This window comes from Amphiura filiformis, chromosome 11, assembly GCF_039555335.1.
Source record: "Amphiura filiformis chromosome 11, Afil_fr2py, whole genome shotgun sequence".
NCBI lineage: Eukaryota > Metazoa > Echinodermata > Ophiuroidea > Amphilepidida > Amphiuridae > Amphiura > Amphiura filiformis.
This window is the reverse complement of record NC_092638.1, coordinates 8,071,256-8,090,332: the sequence shown is the minus strand read 5'-3', so window position 1 is coordinate 8,090,332 and position 19,077 is coordinate 8,071,256. Positions and strand designations below refer to the sequence as shown.

Sequence of the window (19,077 nt, the reverse complement as noted above, 5' to 3'; positions counted from 1 at the left end):
ATTCACCTGCTTATTAGTACACCAAATCACTTTCTACCAACATATTGGGCTATTCCATTTAAAATCCACACTACCCTTGTGGAAGATTTAGCTAAAGTCTTCAACAGAGGGAGTATAAGTTTTGAATAGAATACACAATTGGGTAACTTTCATTTAAAATACTCACCCCAGTTGTGGAAGATAGGTAAAGCCATAATACAAGGGGAGTATGGGTTTCAAAATGATTAATTTTGACCAATTACATTTGAAAAACTTGCTCCCCTGTGGAAGATATTACTAAAATCTTCCACAGGGGGAGTGTGGATTTCAATTGGAATAGCCCAACAAGTGCTTTTGATACAACACATGTAATGTGAAATGTTTTGTAAATTGGCAAGTGCCCAAAACTAAACTAAATTTCTTAATTCTTCAAGAGTTCCGGGTAGGCGATGGTGATCATAGAGCACGTAGAAGAGGCGAAGTTTATGACCCTTCTATGGGCTCGATGACAATTGGGTCAACCATTTTGATGTCATGATCGCCATCAGCCAATCACTGATTGTTTACTACTTTTGCGTTTACTCTTGTTGTACATCACATAATGTTGAAGAATTAGGAAATTTAGAGATTAATAGCTAGTCCAACAAAATGGGAATCCGATTTCTCTTCATCCAGCCATCATAATTACATAGATTGTTATGCAATCATGGAGCATGTCATTGTGATAACGCATACTGCTGAATACAAAATGATATAAACCGTCCATATAACCTGTGAAATGCCTTACGTGGGCAGGGGAGGGCAGTGGGTTAATGTAGGAGTTCTGTACTCGCTTTACACTGCTGATGTACTAGGTTTTACACCTGACGGTTCCTGACGACTTCCATGTTTTCTCTGGTTTCCTCCTGCTTCTAAAACTTTCTTTGATGATTGTAATGTTTCGGACAAATTAATGTATTGTGTAAGTAAAATGTAGCGGTATAGATAATGGCGTAAATAGCCAGAGTGGCTGAAACAGCCAAAATATCCAAACAAACGTGCTGCGATAATGGCAAAAGTGCTCTGCAGGTATAAGAGATATATATGTCACAATCTGTGGTAATTATGATACAAAAGGACTGATTTAGAGTTATGTGTAATGTGTCAGTATGCATGCGGTGATCATGATGATATGCATAATATGATGGTAACTACAGCCCAAGGATTCCTCCTTTGGTGTCATGTAGGTTCCATTCCTATGGTCTGTGTAATGTATGGTGGAAAGAAAGGGACCTTCCAGTTGGATTAACTAGCAGTGAATTCATTTTGAGTAAAGTTTGTGTGATGAAAACTTTTAAGAACAGATGATTGTTTTTTCTTTCATATTCTGGAAACAAGCATTAATGTTTACCAGGAAAATATTTGTATTGGTTAGTTCAACGAAGTGTGAGTTGATTACTTTGTTCAGGTGTTTAGAGTTATTTTAAAACAGTTTTTTTATATTTCTTAAATAATATTTAAATGTCAGACTATAAAAAGACGATAAGCTAGGGAACAAACTACAACAAACAAAAGGTTTGATGACACCCTACAAATAAAAGTCCTTTAGTTAGGGGGGATTGGGTTAAAAAAATTGGAATATTTTTAAAAATATCGGTTTAAGTTGATTTTTCGGATTAGAATTGTCAACATTTCATGCTTACGTTTCAGGGAGGGAGTCAGCTTCCTAATATAAAGGCATTTTTGTTTTTAGTTGATAGGACATCATCAAACTTTTTGTTTGTTCCCTAATAAAGGTATACAATATTTGGTTTTGTCAAAAATACTATAATTTGATGTTGACCAAATATTGGAAAATATCTTTTCACAAAACATGGGAGTTTGAGCAACATTTAAAGATGTTTTTCATAATGTTATGAAAATGTTAACCCTATTTTTTGGTCACATTTGTGCACCCACATATATGATGCGTTTCCTGAGTTTCAATTTCACTTAAGAAATTAATAGTCAAAGCCATAATGTACATATCCTTCACCAAAAATAATGAAATAATATAAGCAATAATTCTAGGAAAGTTTTCTGTCCATTGTAAGCTGGAATAGTGAGGTAAAATGAAAGAAAGCTGTCTTGGTCATTTAACACAGAGCTCTATAAAGGATTTAATGTTGTAATGTGGACATTAATTCATTGTTCTATTATTCTATAAACACAACATAATTATATTATCTGATTCCAAACGGGTGCAAAGTGGGACAAGTGCAAAGGTTACAATTATGCCAAAAAATCTGGTTGGAAAAATTAACCAATTTCATTGCAAAAGGTTGTACATTATGGCTTTAATTATTTAGATCATGGGCTTTTGGTTGAGTATTTGTAACCAGCCTTCATGCCAATAGTAGTGCAGAGCCTGTGCAGGGCTCCATGTCCACTGCAGACTACTTATTCAAAGTAGAGTATTTGATGCAACATGTCTTTGCTATTTCCAATATACTTGTAATCATGGTTAACTTCCAATGAATGGCTGTTGACATAAAATTAAAATAGATAATATATTTCCAACAAACATTTGTTAAATATAATACAAATTTTATAAAGTGGATTGAATAATGATTACATGTTGAACAAATATTCTACATCAACTATTTGGAGTCTGTATGGCCCCTTATCCCGATTCACAATCAACATAATATTATGTGCTTCACACTGCACACTTTTGTTTTGTGCTACATACTTACCTGGTATAAAACCTATATATGAATTGTGGTACTGTTACTTGTATGAAAAGTATTTTTGTATTGTTCTTATGCCTGAATGTGTGCAGGCATAAAGATATGAACAACAAGAAAATTGAATATTAAAAACCAACTGCTTTGTGCAGTTATCATATTAATATCTTGTGTCAGTAGTGTTTCAATGCAAGTTTAATGCCTCCCCAAAAGTTCATTTTGACCCATCATTAAACACCATTAAGGGGGTACTATTATACCCCTGCCCAATTTTGTGTCTATTTTTGCATTTTTCTCAAAAATTATAGCACATTGGTGACAAGTAAGATATTTATATTATAGGGGCAAGGACTACAACAGTACTACTGTACTGAAAATTCAGCAACTCAAAGCAAGTAGTTATTGATTTATTGATCAAATATTGGTTTTCCCTCATTTTTGACTGTAACTCCAAGTACTGTTGTCTGTGCTGAAACAAAATTTCCAGTGCAGTAGTTGTAGTCCTTGCCCCTATAATAATCTACATATCTTGTCCCCAATGTGCTATAATTTTTCAGAAAAATGCCAAAATAGGCACAAACTTGGGCAGGGGTGTAGTACCCCATTAAACCATTTCCTCTTAGACAAGGAAGTAAAATAATGACATTACTCCCACTGAGGTCATGTGGGTGTGGCCCAGGACGTGCCGGAATTGGGACAAAGCCTTCCAGGAAGAAAAGGGGGAATATAGGTTTTCAGTCCAATTTGAGCATTCATTGAGATTTTTGGCCCAAGCCTTGGGCTAAAAATGTGTCAAATTGGCCCAACAACAATATCATTGGAGGAAACACTGGTTGGGGATGTATACAATACATGAGATTTAGAGTTTCTCTACGGAAGTCAATTTGTGCGAAATTCCTTCCCATTAATGCAATAAGCGTTTTGCATAACAATAGATACAGTTCGGTGAAATCAATATTCTTTGTTATGCAATACGCATATTGCATTGGGGAAAGGAATTTCGGCACAAATTGACTTCCGGTAGAGAAACCCTAAATCCGCATATTACTGTGCGCCTAGTTGCCTCTTCAGACTGGCACACTATCACACCTCTCCTGGTAGAAAATGTTGTGCATTTGGGCTAGTCCATTAGAAATCACAAGAGATGTGTATGTTTACAGACCAAAAATGACAAATTTATTCCATGTTTTGACACATCAAGAACAAGTAGACCGGTTGAATTGGATTGTTTGAATTTCTTGAATCAGCCCATAAACATGCGAGTTGAACCCCCAACATCCCTGTCATTTAAATGGAACTGGTGAGAACTGAACAGATAATAGCAAAATATCCAAATGTAATTAAAAGTGAATTTCAGCATGCATGCACAAAATTGAACAATACTAAATCTGAATTTTTTTTATGTATGGACACATCACCACAACATCACAAGGACTCATGATGGGGACTTCTGCCACTCGGAAAATACCAAGTTTGTTAAATTTTCAATTTTCATGCTTGGATATCACAAAAGACTATAAAAAATACTGGGATATTGTTTGTTTTTCAACATTTTAATAATTTTTTTTATCACACCACATCACTCCACATTATCTTGCTAAAGCAGAATCAATTACATTCACCAAACTTCAGGTAGGTTACACATTTCACAGAAGCTGAGAAGCATTTAGGTATATAACGTAACTACTTCTTGGTAAGATTATTGCAATATTAGGAATACGAATTCTACATGAGTAGTATTTGCCTTATGCCTTTAATACAGGGTTTTTGGTTTTTTTTGGTCATGGCTAAGATCGTAATTTACCCAGTGACAAGCTGAGCCCATCCATACATTACAGATTGACTTGTAGTAACATTAGTATATTGTACAGTGCATACAAAAGTTGCTTTTAGTTATACTTCTTAGGTTTTCAGATTGATTGATGACAACTTGCAAGTTGCAAGCACTAAACATGCTCAATACACTGCATATAGATATAAGACATACACATTTCAGTATCCTTGTAGCATGTACAATAGCACAGATTGACTGTAGGCTTTGCTGGTTTATTTAAGCATCGCCTTCATAGGCACCCATCTATTGCACAAATAATTCTACATTCAGTAATTCATTTGTGTGATATACTTCATGTACATGTTATCTTATGTTGTTTTTTGGCTTCATGTTCATAGCCATCTATCAAGTACACAAACAATTCACATGTTATTATAATACTACATGTAAATCCCTCAATGCAGTTCACTGATTATGGTGATAATCATGATAACTACTAAAGATCAAGTTGGCAACTACTGTTAACAGTTTATAAAATTTATCCTTAGGATTTTGAATCACTATGGTATGGTCTATTTTACAGTACAGGTCAAAGGTTATGGAGAAATCAATTCATTACATATTTTGAAGTACGTCCATATAAAATCATGAATAATTGAGCATATGTGCGAAGATTCGCTTGTCGTTCCAGTAGCTTACTAAAGAGAGTAGTGTGATACGATCAAATTTCCTTTTTAACATTTAAACAGTTTGTGGTGACACAACAACACGGTCAAACTTTTGCATAAAACATGCACACACAATGGTAGAAATTTGGTAACACAATAATCATATTGATGTATCTCATTACAAAATGAGTGTTTTTGAAATCCTGCTGCAAAACTCATTCTCAGTATACGAAATTACAAATACAACACTTAAAACACAATCAATAATCTTCAAAGAGACTAGTGTGTTAGCAAATTTCTATCATCATAATATTTAATTTATCCAATCTATTTCTTGAAATCCAAATTTCTGTAGATCACAGCACAAGTTGACTAGTGACGTTGCTAGGTTAGTGCTCTTCATCCTCGAAGCCTTCTGGTAGAGCGTTGTAGTGGGAGTGGAATAGCGAGTGATTGCCATCGCTCCATGGAAAGCGCTGTAAATGGGTACAAAGAAAACATCAACATTATTTTGAATGAAGAGAAAGCACACAAGCTAGTAAATCACCAGTTCAGAGGCAGACCCAAAAGATCATTCATACACTTCCCATCACCTTGTTTGGAAGTGAAGACGTACAATGTAGGTGTGTATTTCACTGGTCCTGGTATTGAGTAATCCGGCAGACCATTTCATGTGTACAAAGAGTCAATAACAGTTTGTCAGCACACTTGGTAGTTTAAGGTAGTACTACACCCCTTGATAAATTTGTGACTATTTTTGCATGTTTCTCAAAAAGTAATAACACACTGGTGACAAAAGTTATGTATATTGTAGGGGCAAGGAATCCAGTTACTACACTGGAATTTCAGTGACTGAAGACAAGCGATACGTTATTTATGATAAGAAAAGAGGAACCAATAAAATGCACCTCATTTCTTAACATATACAGTGGCATCTCATTAACACAAACCCTCTTAACATGTCAAGTTCCTGATAACAAGTTCTAAGTATGTTTTACATTCCCAAGCATACATTTCACATGTTATTAGAACTGGATAACACAAACTCCTGATAACAAGAAGTAAAATTTTAATTCTGCACAACTTTGTGTTAATGAGTTTCCACTGTATAATGAACCACTTGTCTTGAATCACTGAAATTTCAGTGAAGTAATTGGATTCCTTGCCCCTATAATATACATAACTTTTGTTAGCAGAGTGTACCTATTTTTGGAGAAAAATACAAAATTAGTCACAAAATTTATCAAGCACTTTCACCTCTTTACTTTACAAAATAACACACAATATTCCTCAAAAATAAACAATTTTTACATTTTGCCCTTCCAAAAATCAATCAGGCTAAAACAGGACGATCAATAATAGAATTGTGCGAATCACAATCGGTGCAAATATGGTAGCTCGCAATCCAAATGCAGCAGCCAGCGCTCTCCCAATTTGTTCGACGCACAACACGGCGCGCACATTGGTTACTAATATTTATGCTGAAGGTGCGGAGGTCCACTGTTGAATAAATTAGTAACCGCGTTCAGCATTTGCGTTTTGGCAAATAAATGATTGGATCACATGTCTCGCGTATATTAATGAGGTTAAAAATCACTTTTATTCCCATACCATCACTAGGATCCACATCATGCTCATCTATCAGGGCACATTTCTTTAACCCCAATACAGTTGCACATTTACTGAATGACCTTTGAAAATTTGGGTACACAAACTCCTACTCCGCAACTTGAGGTCAAATTTTGCTCTATGATCGTTTAATTGAGGTTATTGAACTATGGCATTGGGATGAGGTCATTGTGGCCCATAGTGCATGTTCATTCAACTTACCCTAACCCTAATTCTTAAATGGCTGTATGGTACAAACTCCTCTCTGTGATGTTCAGCGTTAGCCTCCTCAGAGAAGAAACCATTGTATGTGCAGAACCCCATGACTGGTATGGCTAAGAATAGAAACATCTTCTTCCACACATCACCCTCACCTATACACAAATAAACAAATAAGAAAACAAATTAATAGAAACCATTATGTGCAGAAACCATTGTATGCGCACACTGCAGAACCCCAATGACTGGTATGACCAAGAATAGAAAACATCTTCTTCCACACATCACCCACACCTACACACAAATAAACAAAAATAATAAACAAATAATAGAGTAGAAGAAACCATGTGTAGAAACTCATGACCGTCCATACATCCCCCTCACCTATTATTTATACACATCAAATATGAAACTGAATTAAGAAGAAACCATTGTTCAGAACCCCATGACTGGTATGGATACAAATAGAAACATCTTACTTCCATACATCACCCTCACCTACACACCCAGAAATAAATACACCAGAGGGAGTGTGAGGGGTCGGGGAACAGGCTACGGGGGGGTATCACCATCTAAAAAGTTTTTTTTTTTTTGCTTTTTCTATGATGAAAAAATAACAATTTTTTTGTTTTACATAAGTGGCTGAACATTTTTGACAAAATTCAATCTTTGACAAGGTGTAACTTTGCTACGGAAAGCGCTATGTGATGACAAAATGTTTTTCAGTTTTGGCTTTCTTTACTCCAGGGCTTTAATTTGATAGAATGATGCGGTTTGATAACAAATTTCATTAATAATTTGAATTTGCCTTTTAGTTTTACCTATTTTACCTAAAAAATCAGCAAATTGTTTCACCCCTGAAATGAATCAAATTTTTACAATGCCCAAAAATGCAAAAATCACCACCCCTTTACCCTTCCCCCAGCAGCTAGCAGGGATCATAATTATTGTACAGCTTGATACTGACGTCATATCTGAGGTAACCAGGAGGCAGGAGATACCATTTTGGTCAACTGAACTCGACTCGTGCGTTCTTTTGGTTGACATAAATCAAACAAAATTTTCAATAACAGGTAATAGAAGGATTTCAATTTTTTATTAATGAAGTAACTTGTAGTTTTGAGGAATGACAAAGTTGTTTTTGGAAACTTTGATATCTGTTTGTTTCAACTGAGTGATAGTAGGATACGGGATGTAGGCTAGTCCTCTGTGTTTGACCTGCTCCGACGTCTCAATTCACACAGAATTATTCGTACCTGCTTACCAGACAGCAACACTGTGTATTGCTGTATAGAACCAGACATAATAGCAAGGGTGGTCTAAGGAAAAGATCACCGAGTCCGAATAATCAGACTCAGAACAAAATATAAATTTCTGACATGATCGTGTTCTGGTGACGTACTATTACGCTGCCTTTCGTATTCGCCGAGGAGGACAATTTCGACCTCCTCGTTTGTTTACAAACAAACAGAGAGGTAGACATAAGGCCTGTCAAAACATTCCGCTTGTCCAAATACTCAAGTATCAAAAGGATGGTCCACAATAGAGTGATTCAAGCAACATGAATAGGGGATTAAAAAACTGTGAAGTAGGACCATGTGCTTCTTTTGTCCAATTTGGCATCAAGATTTCGAATGGAAACAGTTGAGACCCACGCCGAATGATGAGTGAGTATGACTAACACTAGTGCCGTACTAACGCTGCTCCATATTGTCCTTCTCATTTTACATGCTAATTTTCACCCGTTTATGATGTTCTATAATTTACTGTGTGAACCTATACATGATTTCTCACTCTTCTGCAATACTTCAAACTTCTCGATGTGCACTGAAAAAGTGAATTTTTTGCCAGAACTTTCTTCAACAAGAGTATCATAAATCACATTGTGTTGTTTTGGCCGTCAAAATTTATCATGGTTGACCCGGTAATGACCCGTCACCTGGTATGACCTGTGTCATCTGCAAATTGACAAGGGATATTCCATTATTTCTTGAGGGAAATACCAACCGCGTCAGGGGGTGGGACGTACTATCCCCTGATGAAGTTGTCAGCACGCCCATCAATGTGATCAAAACACCCCTATTTGAAAAATGGACTGATCAATAGCATGCATTAAATGCATGAGGTCAATGCAATCATTGACCTCTTCGGCAAGCCATTTTAAATATACAAATAAATATGAACATGCGGAAGATGCCGTACGTGTCTAAACGCAAGCTTAAAAATACCTTTTGTGCAAGGAATGCATGTAGAATGGTTTTGACGTCGATTCCGGGGGCACTCCAACTTTGGAGGTGACGCGTATGTAGGGCTGTTAAGACCCCCCTTTTCAGCATCGCTGTCACCAAAAGACCCCATATTTTTTTACGAACACATGCTCCATCCCGAAGACCCCCCTATTTTTTCATTTGATCTGTCACCCAAAGACCCTTCCTTCCTTCCTTATATGTGCTTACCTCAAATGGTTGAGTATCAACGCACAGACTTTACGTGCACAGTTTACCTATGCACGATCCTGGAACCTAGGATTGATTGCAGATATCAGAACTGGGGATGGTCCCCCTTCTCTTTTCGAATAGCTCTGACACTTAACGTGCACAGGGTTTGACTCTTCCTGTACACGGGACCAACGGCTTTATGTGACTTCCGAATCACGGACGAAGCACATACACTACCTATATCTGCACGTGATAAGCAGTGTATGGGAGCGAGAAGAAATTCTTCAATTAAATTTCTGAACTGAATTGAAGGGTTTCTGACCATATAGGAACTTTTTGGGAGGGAAGAGAATTTTCACCTAAGGCAAGCCCAAGGCTCGAACCCTCGTCGATTGTATCTCCCGGCCGGCAGCGCAACGCCTTAACCACTTGGCCATCTCGCCCCTTTACAAGTTAAATTTGAAAGTTTCATTTATCACTGATTTTGTTACTTATTTTGAAAAAAAAACAAAGAAATTTAAGCCATTTTCGAGGTTTTTGTGGCACTGTTTCGGTTCTCACCCAAAGTTCCATTTAAAAAAATGTCATGTTCTCACCCAATGACCCCATATTTTTTTACATTTTGCTCTCACCGAATGCCAAAAATCATGCTCTCACCCAATGACCCCATATTTTTAGATTTTGCTCTCACCGGATGCCCCTTTAGTGCGAAAGTGCCAGCTCTACACCTATATCCATTTCAAATTGAAGTGCCCCCCCCCCCCGGGCGTCGATGGTTACATGGTTAAGGGGGTACTACACCCCTGCCCAATTTTGTGCATATTCTTGCATTTTTCTCAAAAATTATAGTAAATTGGGGACAAGTAAGATATGTATATATAGGGGCAAGGACTACAACTATTGCACTGGAAATTTTATTTCAGCACAGACAACAGTTGTGGAGTTACAGTCAAAAATGAGGGAATACCAATATTTGATCAATAACTACTTGCTTTGAGTTGCTGAATTTTCAGTGCAGTAGTTGTAGTCCTTGCCCATATAAACACCTCAAAAGAAATAAGTCCCCCTCTGAACATGTCGTCATAACATCGTAAGGTTTCCTTTTGTACCAACAAAACTAACTTTGAAATAATTATATGACTGTTTACTAAGTGCTGTATGAAAATGAGAGATTTCCATGACTGCAGGGCTGAATGAGCCTAAATTGAAGACAAAAAGTGCCCTTTCCAAAAGTCACAAAGTAGGCCTATACTTGTTAACTGCAAGGCGTATTGGGACAAGGAATGGAACTGACCATCTTACAACTCACTGTGCTGAACTCTGCACCAAGGGGATTTGCATGGCTGAATGATCAAGAATCGATACACATTACAGTAAATGTTCACTTGGTGAGGATTTTAAACTGCACTCAAACACATGGGGTTTTCCATTAGTAACAAGCCATGAATCAACTTTTGTGACAAGTATAGGCCTACTTTGTGACTTTTGAAAAGGGCAGTTTTTGCCTTCAATTTAGGCTCATTCAGCCCTGAAGTCATGGAAATCTCTCATTTTCACACAACACTTAGTAAACAGTCATATAATTATTTCAAAGTTAGTTTTGTTGGTACAAAATGAAACCTTACGATGTTATGACGACATGTACAGAGGGGGACTTATTTCTTTTGAGGTGTTTATATATTATATCTTACTTGTCACCAATGTGCTATAATTTTTGAGAAAAAATGCAAAAATAGACACAAAATTGGCCAGGGGTGTAGTACCCCTTAATCATAATGCAAGCAACAATTTGGAGTGTGTTATATCATGGAGGTATATAAATAAATGGAGAATGATCTAGCCAAGCATCTTTTGTACTACGTTGGTTATGACCAATTATTGTTGAATATGCAATTTCAGGGGATATTGATTATGCTAAGCTGATTACATTGTTAAGTCTGTTTCACTGGTCATTTATTTCAATGGGGTGCTAAATGCAGTTACTTATAATGTTTATTGGAAAGTGCTCATGTTTCAGAAAATTTGATATCAAAATGTCATTTTTGCCAAAAAATTGCATTGAAATCAGTCTTTTGAATAAAATAAACACACCCTATCTGTAGGCCTATATCTGTGGTCATATTGTGGCCCCCTACATTTTGGTCATGATTCTTGAAAAATTAAATTAGGCTATGACCCCATATTTTTCTTTCCAAAAGTTATGACCCCCAGTATAGGCCTATTTGGAACCCCCTCCAAAGAAAATGATGGCCCCTAATAATATTAATAATCATTTAGGCCTAAATACTGATAATTATTTATTATAAAATGAGAAGTTTAATGATGATGAAAAGATTTTACCTGAATTCAAGTACTTCCGGTAAATTTTACTCGCTCTTAACTCAATTGGCCCAACATAATTTTTTTTCACAATCGGAAGGAAAAACGCTTTTGCTTTCATTTGCACTATATTTGAACTCCCTCAGACCCCTTAAAAGCTTAATATATGAACATGAAAACTAAGTATATTTGTCAAGTTACGGCACAACTAGTGTAGAAAACAGTTTCATAACTTGAGAACAGAACATCCAAATTTCATCGGGTTTTCGCACAATCATACATTGAAACTATAAGTAATTGACTAGCTGACGCCATTATACAGTCTCTTTTACAAGCCTTCCGTTACGGGGCAATATAGGGTCAATTCCTATGAGGAAATTTTGGGAGTGACGATCAATGAACCATGGTAGAGTCTCATAACCATCGTGGAGATCAATAGCTTGGCTGAAGTGGCTAGTCATTCAAGTTTGGTGACTCATTGAATAGAGGTAATAGGATAATCTCCGCTTAAGAGATTAGAATTCTGGCGATCATTCTCCATTTATTTATATACCTCCATGGTTATATATCCAAGTGAGTACTAGTGCAACTCAAAAGTGACATAATGTTTACCATTCAATGTACCGTTGAAACCCATTCAGTCCCCATACACAGACAGGTTAATGTCAGCAAGTGAATTTTGTATTGGGGACTGATTATTCGGTCTGGACTAGTTATTGGTTTTCCCTATAGCCGTGTACTCAACGCATACCCCCTAAAGTCCTAGTGAGTAGATTTTCTTGCAATATTTGGCCTATTTACCTTCAAATGTGATCCTTACATGTACTTTGATTCCAGCAGAATATGCAGCGTAGTAAAAATAAATTTTTGCGCTTCTGATCGTCACGATGAAACAATTTTCAGGACAAAATCCCTTGTGCCGTTCTTGGTCGCATTTGTTTAGTCGTCGGTAAGATGAGAGGAACTTCCGGTGTACTTAATTGATGGGAATGTTCTATTACCGTATGTGTAGGGGAGGCAGATTTATATTGTTGTGTTTCGAAAAGATGGCTTACTTTTTAATGCGCTATGTGCATATACATGTATATATATAAAGAAATACAGAACTGTATAAATTATTCCTGAAGGAAGCTGACAACACTTTATATCTCTGAAATGTGTAAATCTGTTTTGTATTTTCCCCTATGGTTATGATATCGTTGATGCTGGCATATGCTATTTTCGTGACACAAGTATGTCAACAATTACATGAATTAGCCAAGTGACTTGCAATCTAGTAGATCATACAAATAGCAATGATGTAAAAGATTTTATTTAATTATAATAATATTATTGATATTTTGGGTGGTACACTGATTAATAATGATATTGGTGTGTTTTCGATATATGTGAAAATTAGGTGGCCATCAATTTTAGCGTTTATAGTTTCACGCGTGACGTCAGTGTTCAAAATAAGTGGTTGTCCGGGACAACCACAATGAACGTCGGACAACCCAAAATGCTGAACAAAATGTGTACCAATGTTACAGAGTAAGCTTACCATAAAATGCATTGCATATATCTTGAAATGTTCAGAAGAAATCATGACTAAAAATGTTGTTTTCCCATAAATTTGTAGCAAGTATTTTATAGGGCTGTGGTCGACATGCCTTATGTCGACATAATGTCAACGTCGGCACGTATGCCGACATGTCGACATCAAAAAAAATTCTAAAAAAAAAAATTTTTTTTTTTTTTTTTTTTTGTTTTCAAAAAAATATTTTTGTGGCCAGAAAAGCAAGTATAGTTCAACTGACTTGTTATTCAAGGTTGGAAACCAGAGAATACTGCTAAAAAAAAAATGCCAATTTGTTTTTACAAAGTTGGATGAACTTGTACATTTTGATTACCTTTGCTTCTATTGAACAGTCAGGGACACATTGAATTAGTATGCATTGCTAGCTGTTCAATAGAAACAAAAGTAGGCCTAATTAAAATGTACAACTTTTTCCAACTCGTAAAAAAAATTGGCATTTTTTTTTTTGAGTAGCAGTCTTTCTCTGGTTTCCAACCTTGAATAACAAGTCAGTTTGGGCCTGTAACTTGATTTTCTGGCCAAAATATTTTTTGAAAATTAAAAAAAAAACTTTTTTTTTTTTTTTAGAATTTTTTATGTCGACACACTGTCGACGCCGGTATACTAATTATATCGACATGTAGACAATAAAAAATGGTGCTGACCACAGCCCTAGTATTTTATAAACATCATGATAACCTTGGCCTTTACCAGAGCTTACCAGGTGTGCAATATCAATTGGTGCAATGTACACAAGCTAGCTAGCACATGGCCGGGCCCGTGGTAAAACCTCATGACCTGAGTGACCTGACCTCTCTCTGACACAGGTCTCTGACATCACAGCTTTCAAGACCCCCCTAAAGCTATACCCTGACATGCATAGAAAATTAGAAACCCATAGAAACCCATTGAGCTCATGAATAATTAATGAGATACTTTATCAATGGAGATGTTTACGTCTTTTGACTTCTTGAAAAGAATGAATTCTGCCCGGGGGAATTCTGATGCTTTTAAGCACAAAATCCAGCACAAATATGAATTTATTGATGATAAATAAATGATGGACATTAAACCTGCATTTTCTTGGATATATTTGATATTTTATGATAGCAACAAGGTGAGTTTGGGAAAGGTAAAGGTGTGTGACATGTGAATACTGACGGCAGTGTATGTTTTTTTAAACTTGCAACTTATTTTTTACGGCACAAGAAGTTCATATAAATTTCGGACAACCAAATATCTTTTTTCTAACGCCATGCGACATTGTTGTTGTTTTATCTGATTACCAGTCGCTCAAACCGTATTTATTGCTGGCATTTTGGGCTTATTTATTGTTGCATTGGCAACCCTGGATATTCCTTGTTGTCGCCTCTCACCTTATGCCGTTAACGCATTGTACGTGTGATCTTCCCGCATCACATATGTCACCGACTGAATTATGAAGTGTTCCTGGTTTATCTCACCATTTTGGGCGCTGACCTCAATGCTTAGCAATATTAGTGCGACTGACATGACTGGTAAATTTTATGTTTGCGCATGCGCAATAGCATTTGTTACATTTCACTGATTTCAGTTTGTGATAATTTTTGTGGGGCACGGTGAGAGAGACGGCGTCGTAAATCATCTTTATTCACCTTTTATATGTATAGTCCAAATTTCAAAGAAATTTGTTAAAATGGAATAGCGGAGCAAAGTCTTAAGCGTAAATCTCCATAGAGATAGCGTGTAAATCAAATTTACACACATGGGAAATACGAGGCTGATGGACATAGGAACGGCGTCCATGAGCCTCAGCGAGTCTAGTCTGGACTAACATGAGCATGCATGCATTAGGTATGCCAGGCAAACACATACTAGTCAGCCAAATTCGCCGACAATGTCAATGCATTTTTACATAATGCATTTTTACATAAAACCAAAGAAGGAAACCTACATAAACAGATAAATATGTTTTCTAATTCTATACTTCACTTAAAGGCCCATTCAGTGATTTGTTCATCCGGACGATCGTAAAAATCATCAAAATCCAGATTTTGGTACCTTTGTAATTGGCATAGATGTGCTAACATAGCCTGCTAGTGGTTCGGTCGAAAGCTGTGTATTTTAAACAAAATAAAGCATTTACATGAATCTGGACTTTTGATACTGACAGTACAAAAAGTCCGACTCGAGATCGAAAGAAGCTCACTCTCCACTCTCCACCATACCAACACGCGTTGCGTATTGTTTCTACTACTTATTACATCAGTAGCTACTATTTTAAACAAAATACACAATTTTAACTGTTTTTCATATTTGAATTGACCGTTAGTTTGCCTCGGTGACGTAACTGCCCTTTAATTGCTTATTTTGTTTTCTACTACAAAAATTAAGCGCCTGTTTTAAATCAATTTAGACTCTACTTCCCAGTGTTAGAAACACTGGACTAGGAAGTTTTCCAGTCGATTGGTGGCGACTGTACTGAAAATCTCGATTTTCTCGAGTCGATCTGAGTTGAAGTAGAAAACCTTTCTAAAACTTCTGTTTTTGACTAATTTGTCGATGTATTCAGGGAAAAGTGGTTTAATGAAATTCTGTAGACTTATTCTTTATTTCTAAGCAACTCTGACAAATTTCCATTTTTTTAATGTTCCTGTGAAATCACTGAAAGGGCCTTTAACCCAAATATATGATTTTTTTATGGTGACAAGTCACTCGCACATGGAATTTTAGAGGGATTTTGATAGCAGTTCCATTATAAAAAGCTGCTATCATAATGAGACTAAGATCTAGAAACACCCCGAAATGCCGTTCTGCGTAAATTTGATAGCTGAATCTAGTTTTTCACATTGACCAGGTAACCCAGGCAAACCTTAGTTAACACATTTGCTAGTGAGCCAAATTCGCCGACAATGTCAATGCATATTTACATAGAAATTTAAAACAACTGGCCGAAGAAGGAAACGTACATAAATATGTTTTCTATACTTCACTTGACCCAAATATATGATTTTTATGGTGATAAGTCACTTTCGCACATGGAATTTTAGAGGATTTGGATAGCAGTTCCATTAAAAAAGCTGCTATCATAATGAGACTAAGATCTAGAAACACCCCGAAATGTCGCTTTTGGGGAATTTTGCTAGCTGAAACTTTTTGATGAAAGTCAATCTTTGACAAGATGTAACTTTGCTACGGAAAGTAATAAGAAAAAATGTTTTTCAGTTTTGGCTTTATTTACTCAAGGGCTTAAATTTGATATAAAATGATGCAGTTTGATGGCAAATTTGAATTCACCTAGGATACCTACAACTGTACATTGTCATTGACTAGATACAGACTTTAAGGTACATATTTCGAGGTGCATAACAGACACCAAATTGGTGTCATAACAAACACCAAATTGGTGTCGATGACCTGACATGCATGCATTCTTTTGTGATGGTCTTTCAATTTGTGCCGAGTGTCCTTGGCAGACTTGACTATGCTTCAGTGGTCATGAAAGGATTCAATAGATAACCTCTGCCCCACTAATCCCCAGCTATTGTCTGAAATTGCACCTCGGAAGATATATTATAACAACTCAGTCCCTCAAATGATAGTCATATAACAACCAAAAGATAAATGACTGACTATCATTGAGGACTGAGTTCCGCAGTCTAGTCATTGACATTGTTTGATGAAAGTCAATCTTTGACAAGATGTAACTTTGCTACGGAAAGTGCTATGAAAAAAAGGTTTTCAGATTTGGCTTTGTTTACTCAAGGGCTTTAATTTGATATATAAAATGATGCAGTTTGATGGCAAATTTGAATTCACCTAGCAGTAGCATACCTATGCATGATATACCTGATCTCATGTACCAATACCTTGTGTATTGGTACATGATTCGGCGGGTATACTTCAGCAATAGCTTAATAAGTGGTCGCTTTTACTCTTTTCAAAACGCCACATGTACACCAAATACAGCCCCGAAATGGTCTACTTTTAGCGTGCCTTAACTCCGAAACAGTTTAGTCAAAGTTAAAATGCGATCCCCAACCCTTTGCTTACCTTGGACGAATTTGCAGTATTTTCCGCTAGCTCCGTGTGGAAAAATGTCCGGTACTTGCCCGGTACAAACATAGAAATGGCCACATTTGCTTCAGTCCTGGTATGAATATTTCTTCCGTAATCCAATGGTTCCAACGTGGGCATCACGATGATAGTCTCCTACACAACCAGATTGTGTCGGCCTGACGCTCATTGATCCTAAAAGTGAGGACAGCGTGAGCTCTTACCTGCGTAAAAGTCTGTTCGACAAAGGCAATAAGGATGATTGACAGCGCCGTTCATTGGGCGGAGCCATTACGGCATGACAGCAGACAGGTTGCGCTGTTCTCTGACTTTGACTGTTCGTCACGTAGACATACCGTGACCTGGGTACAGGTACAAAGCTGGGGGGATGCGACTGCGGCCGCCATTTTGACACACGGTATCTGCTCTTCAGAAAAATTACTTTTGGTGACGTTTTATATCAAACAATTTTCGATAACGGATTTCTACTAGGATTTAAATTTTTTATTAATGAAGGTGCATGTAGTTTTGAGGAATAACACGGGATGTTTCGAGTTTTATTTCAACTGGTGGTGTAGGAAGGTGAGTGAATTCGTGAATGAGGCCGGGATTGAGGTTTCGTTGTTTCAACGATCCGATAGTAGGATACTAAACGTAGGCTAAAATGTCTAATGACGCCATGTTTACATGAAAACATTAGCTGTTGCGAGGTCAGTGTCGTTGAATTCGCTACCTAAATTCCTTTCAGAATATTCTGATTTCACTTATTTATGATGTGTGGCCATGCGTTTTGAGTTGGGCCGGTAATGCGTTACATGTTTTCGCGAGATGAAAATTGCATGTTTTTTGTTTAGATATGAATATCTTTCACATATTATACCCAACATATATAAAAGTATACATTTTCTGGCTGCAAATGAACCAAGGAATCCAGAAATGCACTTTAAAATGACACAGGGTGTAACACTAAGGAGTTATGAAACTGAAAATACCAAATATTTTAGGGGAAAAATGTAAAATTTGACAAATTAAAAAAAAAAGTTAGCTTCACCCCACATATTTAAAAGTTCCATATTTGAATTCCTCTCAGTCAGAGCTTTAAATACATATATAACATCATAGGGTTCAATCAAATTAAAATGATTTTGCGCCAGCCTCTTTCAAGGCATATTTTCCCATTGACTTCAATGTGTAACCCGAACGGAAAATAAAATATGCAAAATTGCTTCTCAAAGCAAATTAAATTACCTGGAATATGATTGTATGGTGTTATAGTATGCAGTTTAAAATGAATTGTAAAAATGTGAAAAAAGAAATGGACCTCTTGCATCATATGACCCCTTGGGGTCACTTTTATTAAATTTGCTCCTCCTGATCCTCCTCCACCCCGGACATTATGCTAATTAGATGCAAATTATTCAAATGTTAATAACTTTTTACAACTTTTTTAAGGTTTACTGTATTGGTCTCATCACAAGCTTTAATTTGACACCAAATTTAACTAGATAGGTAAGCTATCAGTGAATGCAAGCAAGACTAATTATATGGTGCTTGGTACAAATCACAAAACATCACGCGTATTGTACAATGTTACTAATAATATTATATTAGATAATGTAATCCTGGAAAGGTTGAATAAGACCAAATTTCTTGGAGTGACAATTGATGAGAATCTAACTTGGAAATTTCATATTACCAACATCGCAAAGAATATATCTAGAGGTGTTGGTGTAATAAACCAACTGAAACATTTTTTTTTTTTTCTAATGATGCGGCC

The 19,077-nt window shown here is 36.5% G+C and overlaps 1 protein-coding gene across 1 annotated transcript in view; it reads right to left on the bottom strand.

The window, feature by feature from the left end:
* Positions 1-4,216: 4,216 nt before the first annotated feature.
* LOC140164303 (cytochrome c oxidase subunit 6A, mitochondrial-like) overlaps positions 4,217-19,077 on the bottom strand; it is a 16,311-nt gene continuing 1,450 nt past the window's right edge. The window contains exons 2-3 of the mRNA XM_072187575.1: positions 6,957-7,108; positions 4,217-5,602 (exon numbers count right to left, since the gene is read on the bottom strand). Of these exons, the coding sequence (XP_072043676.1) occupies positions 5,516-5,602; positions 6,957-7,108 (239 nt within the window). The 3' untranslated portion in view covers positions 4,217-5,515. The remainder of the gene's footprint in view (positions 5,603-6,956; positions 7,109-19,077) is intronic.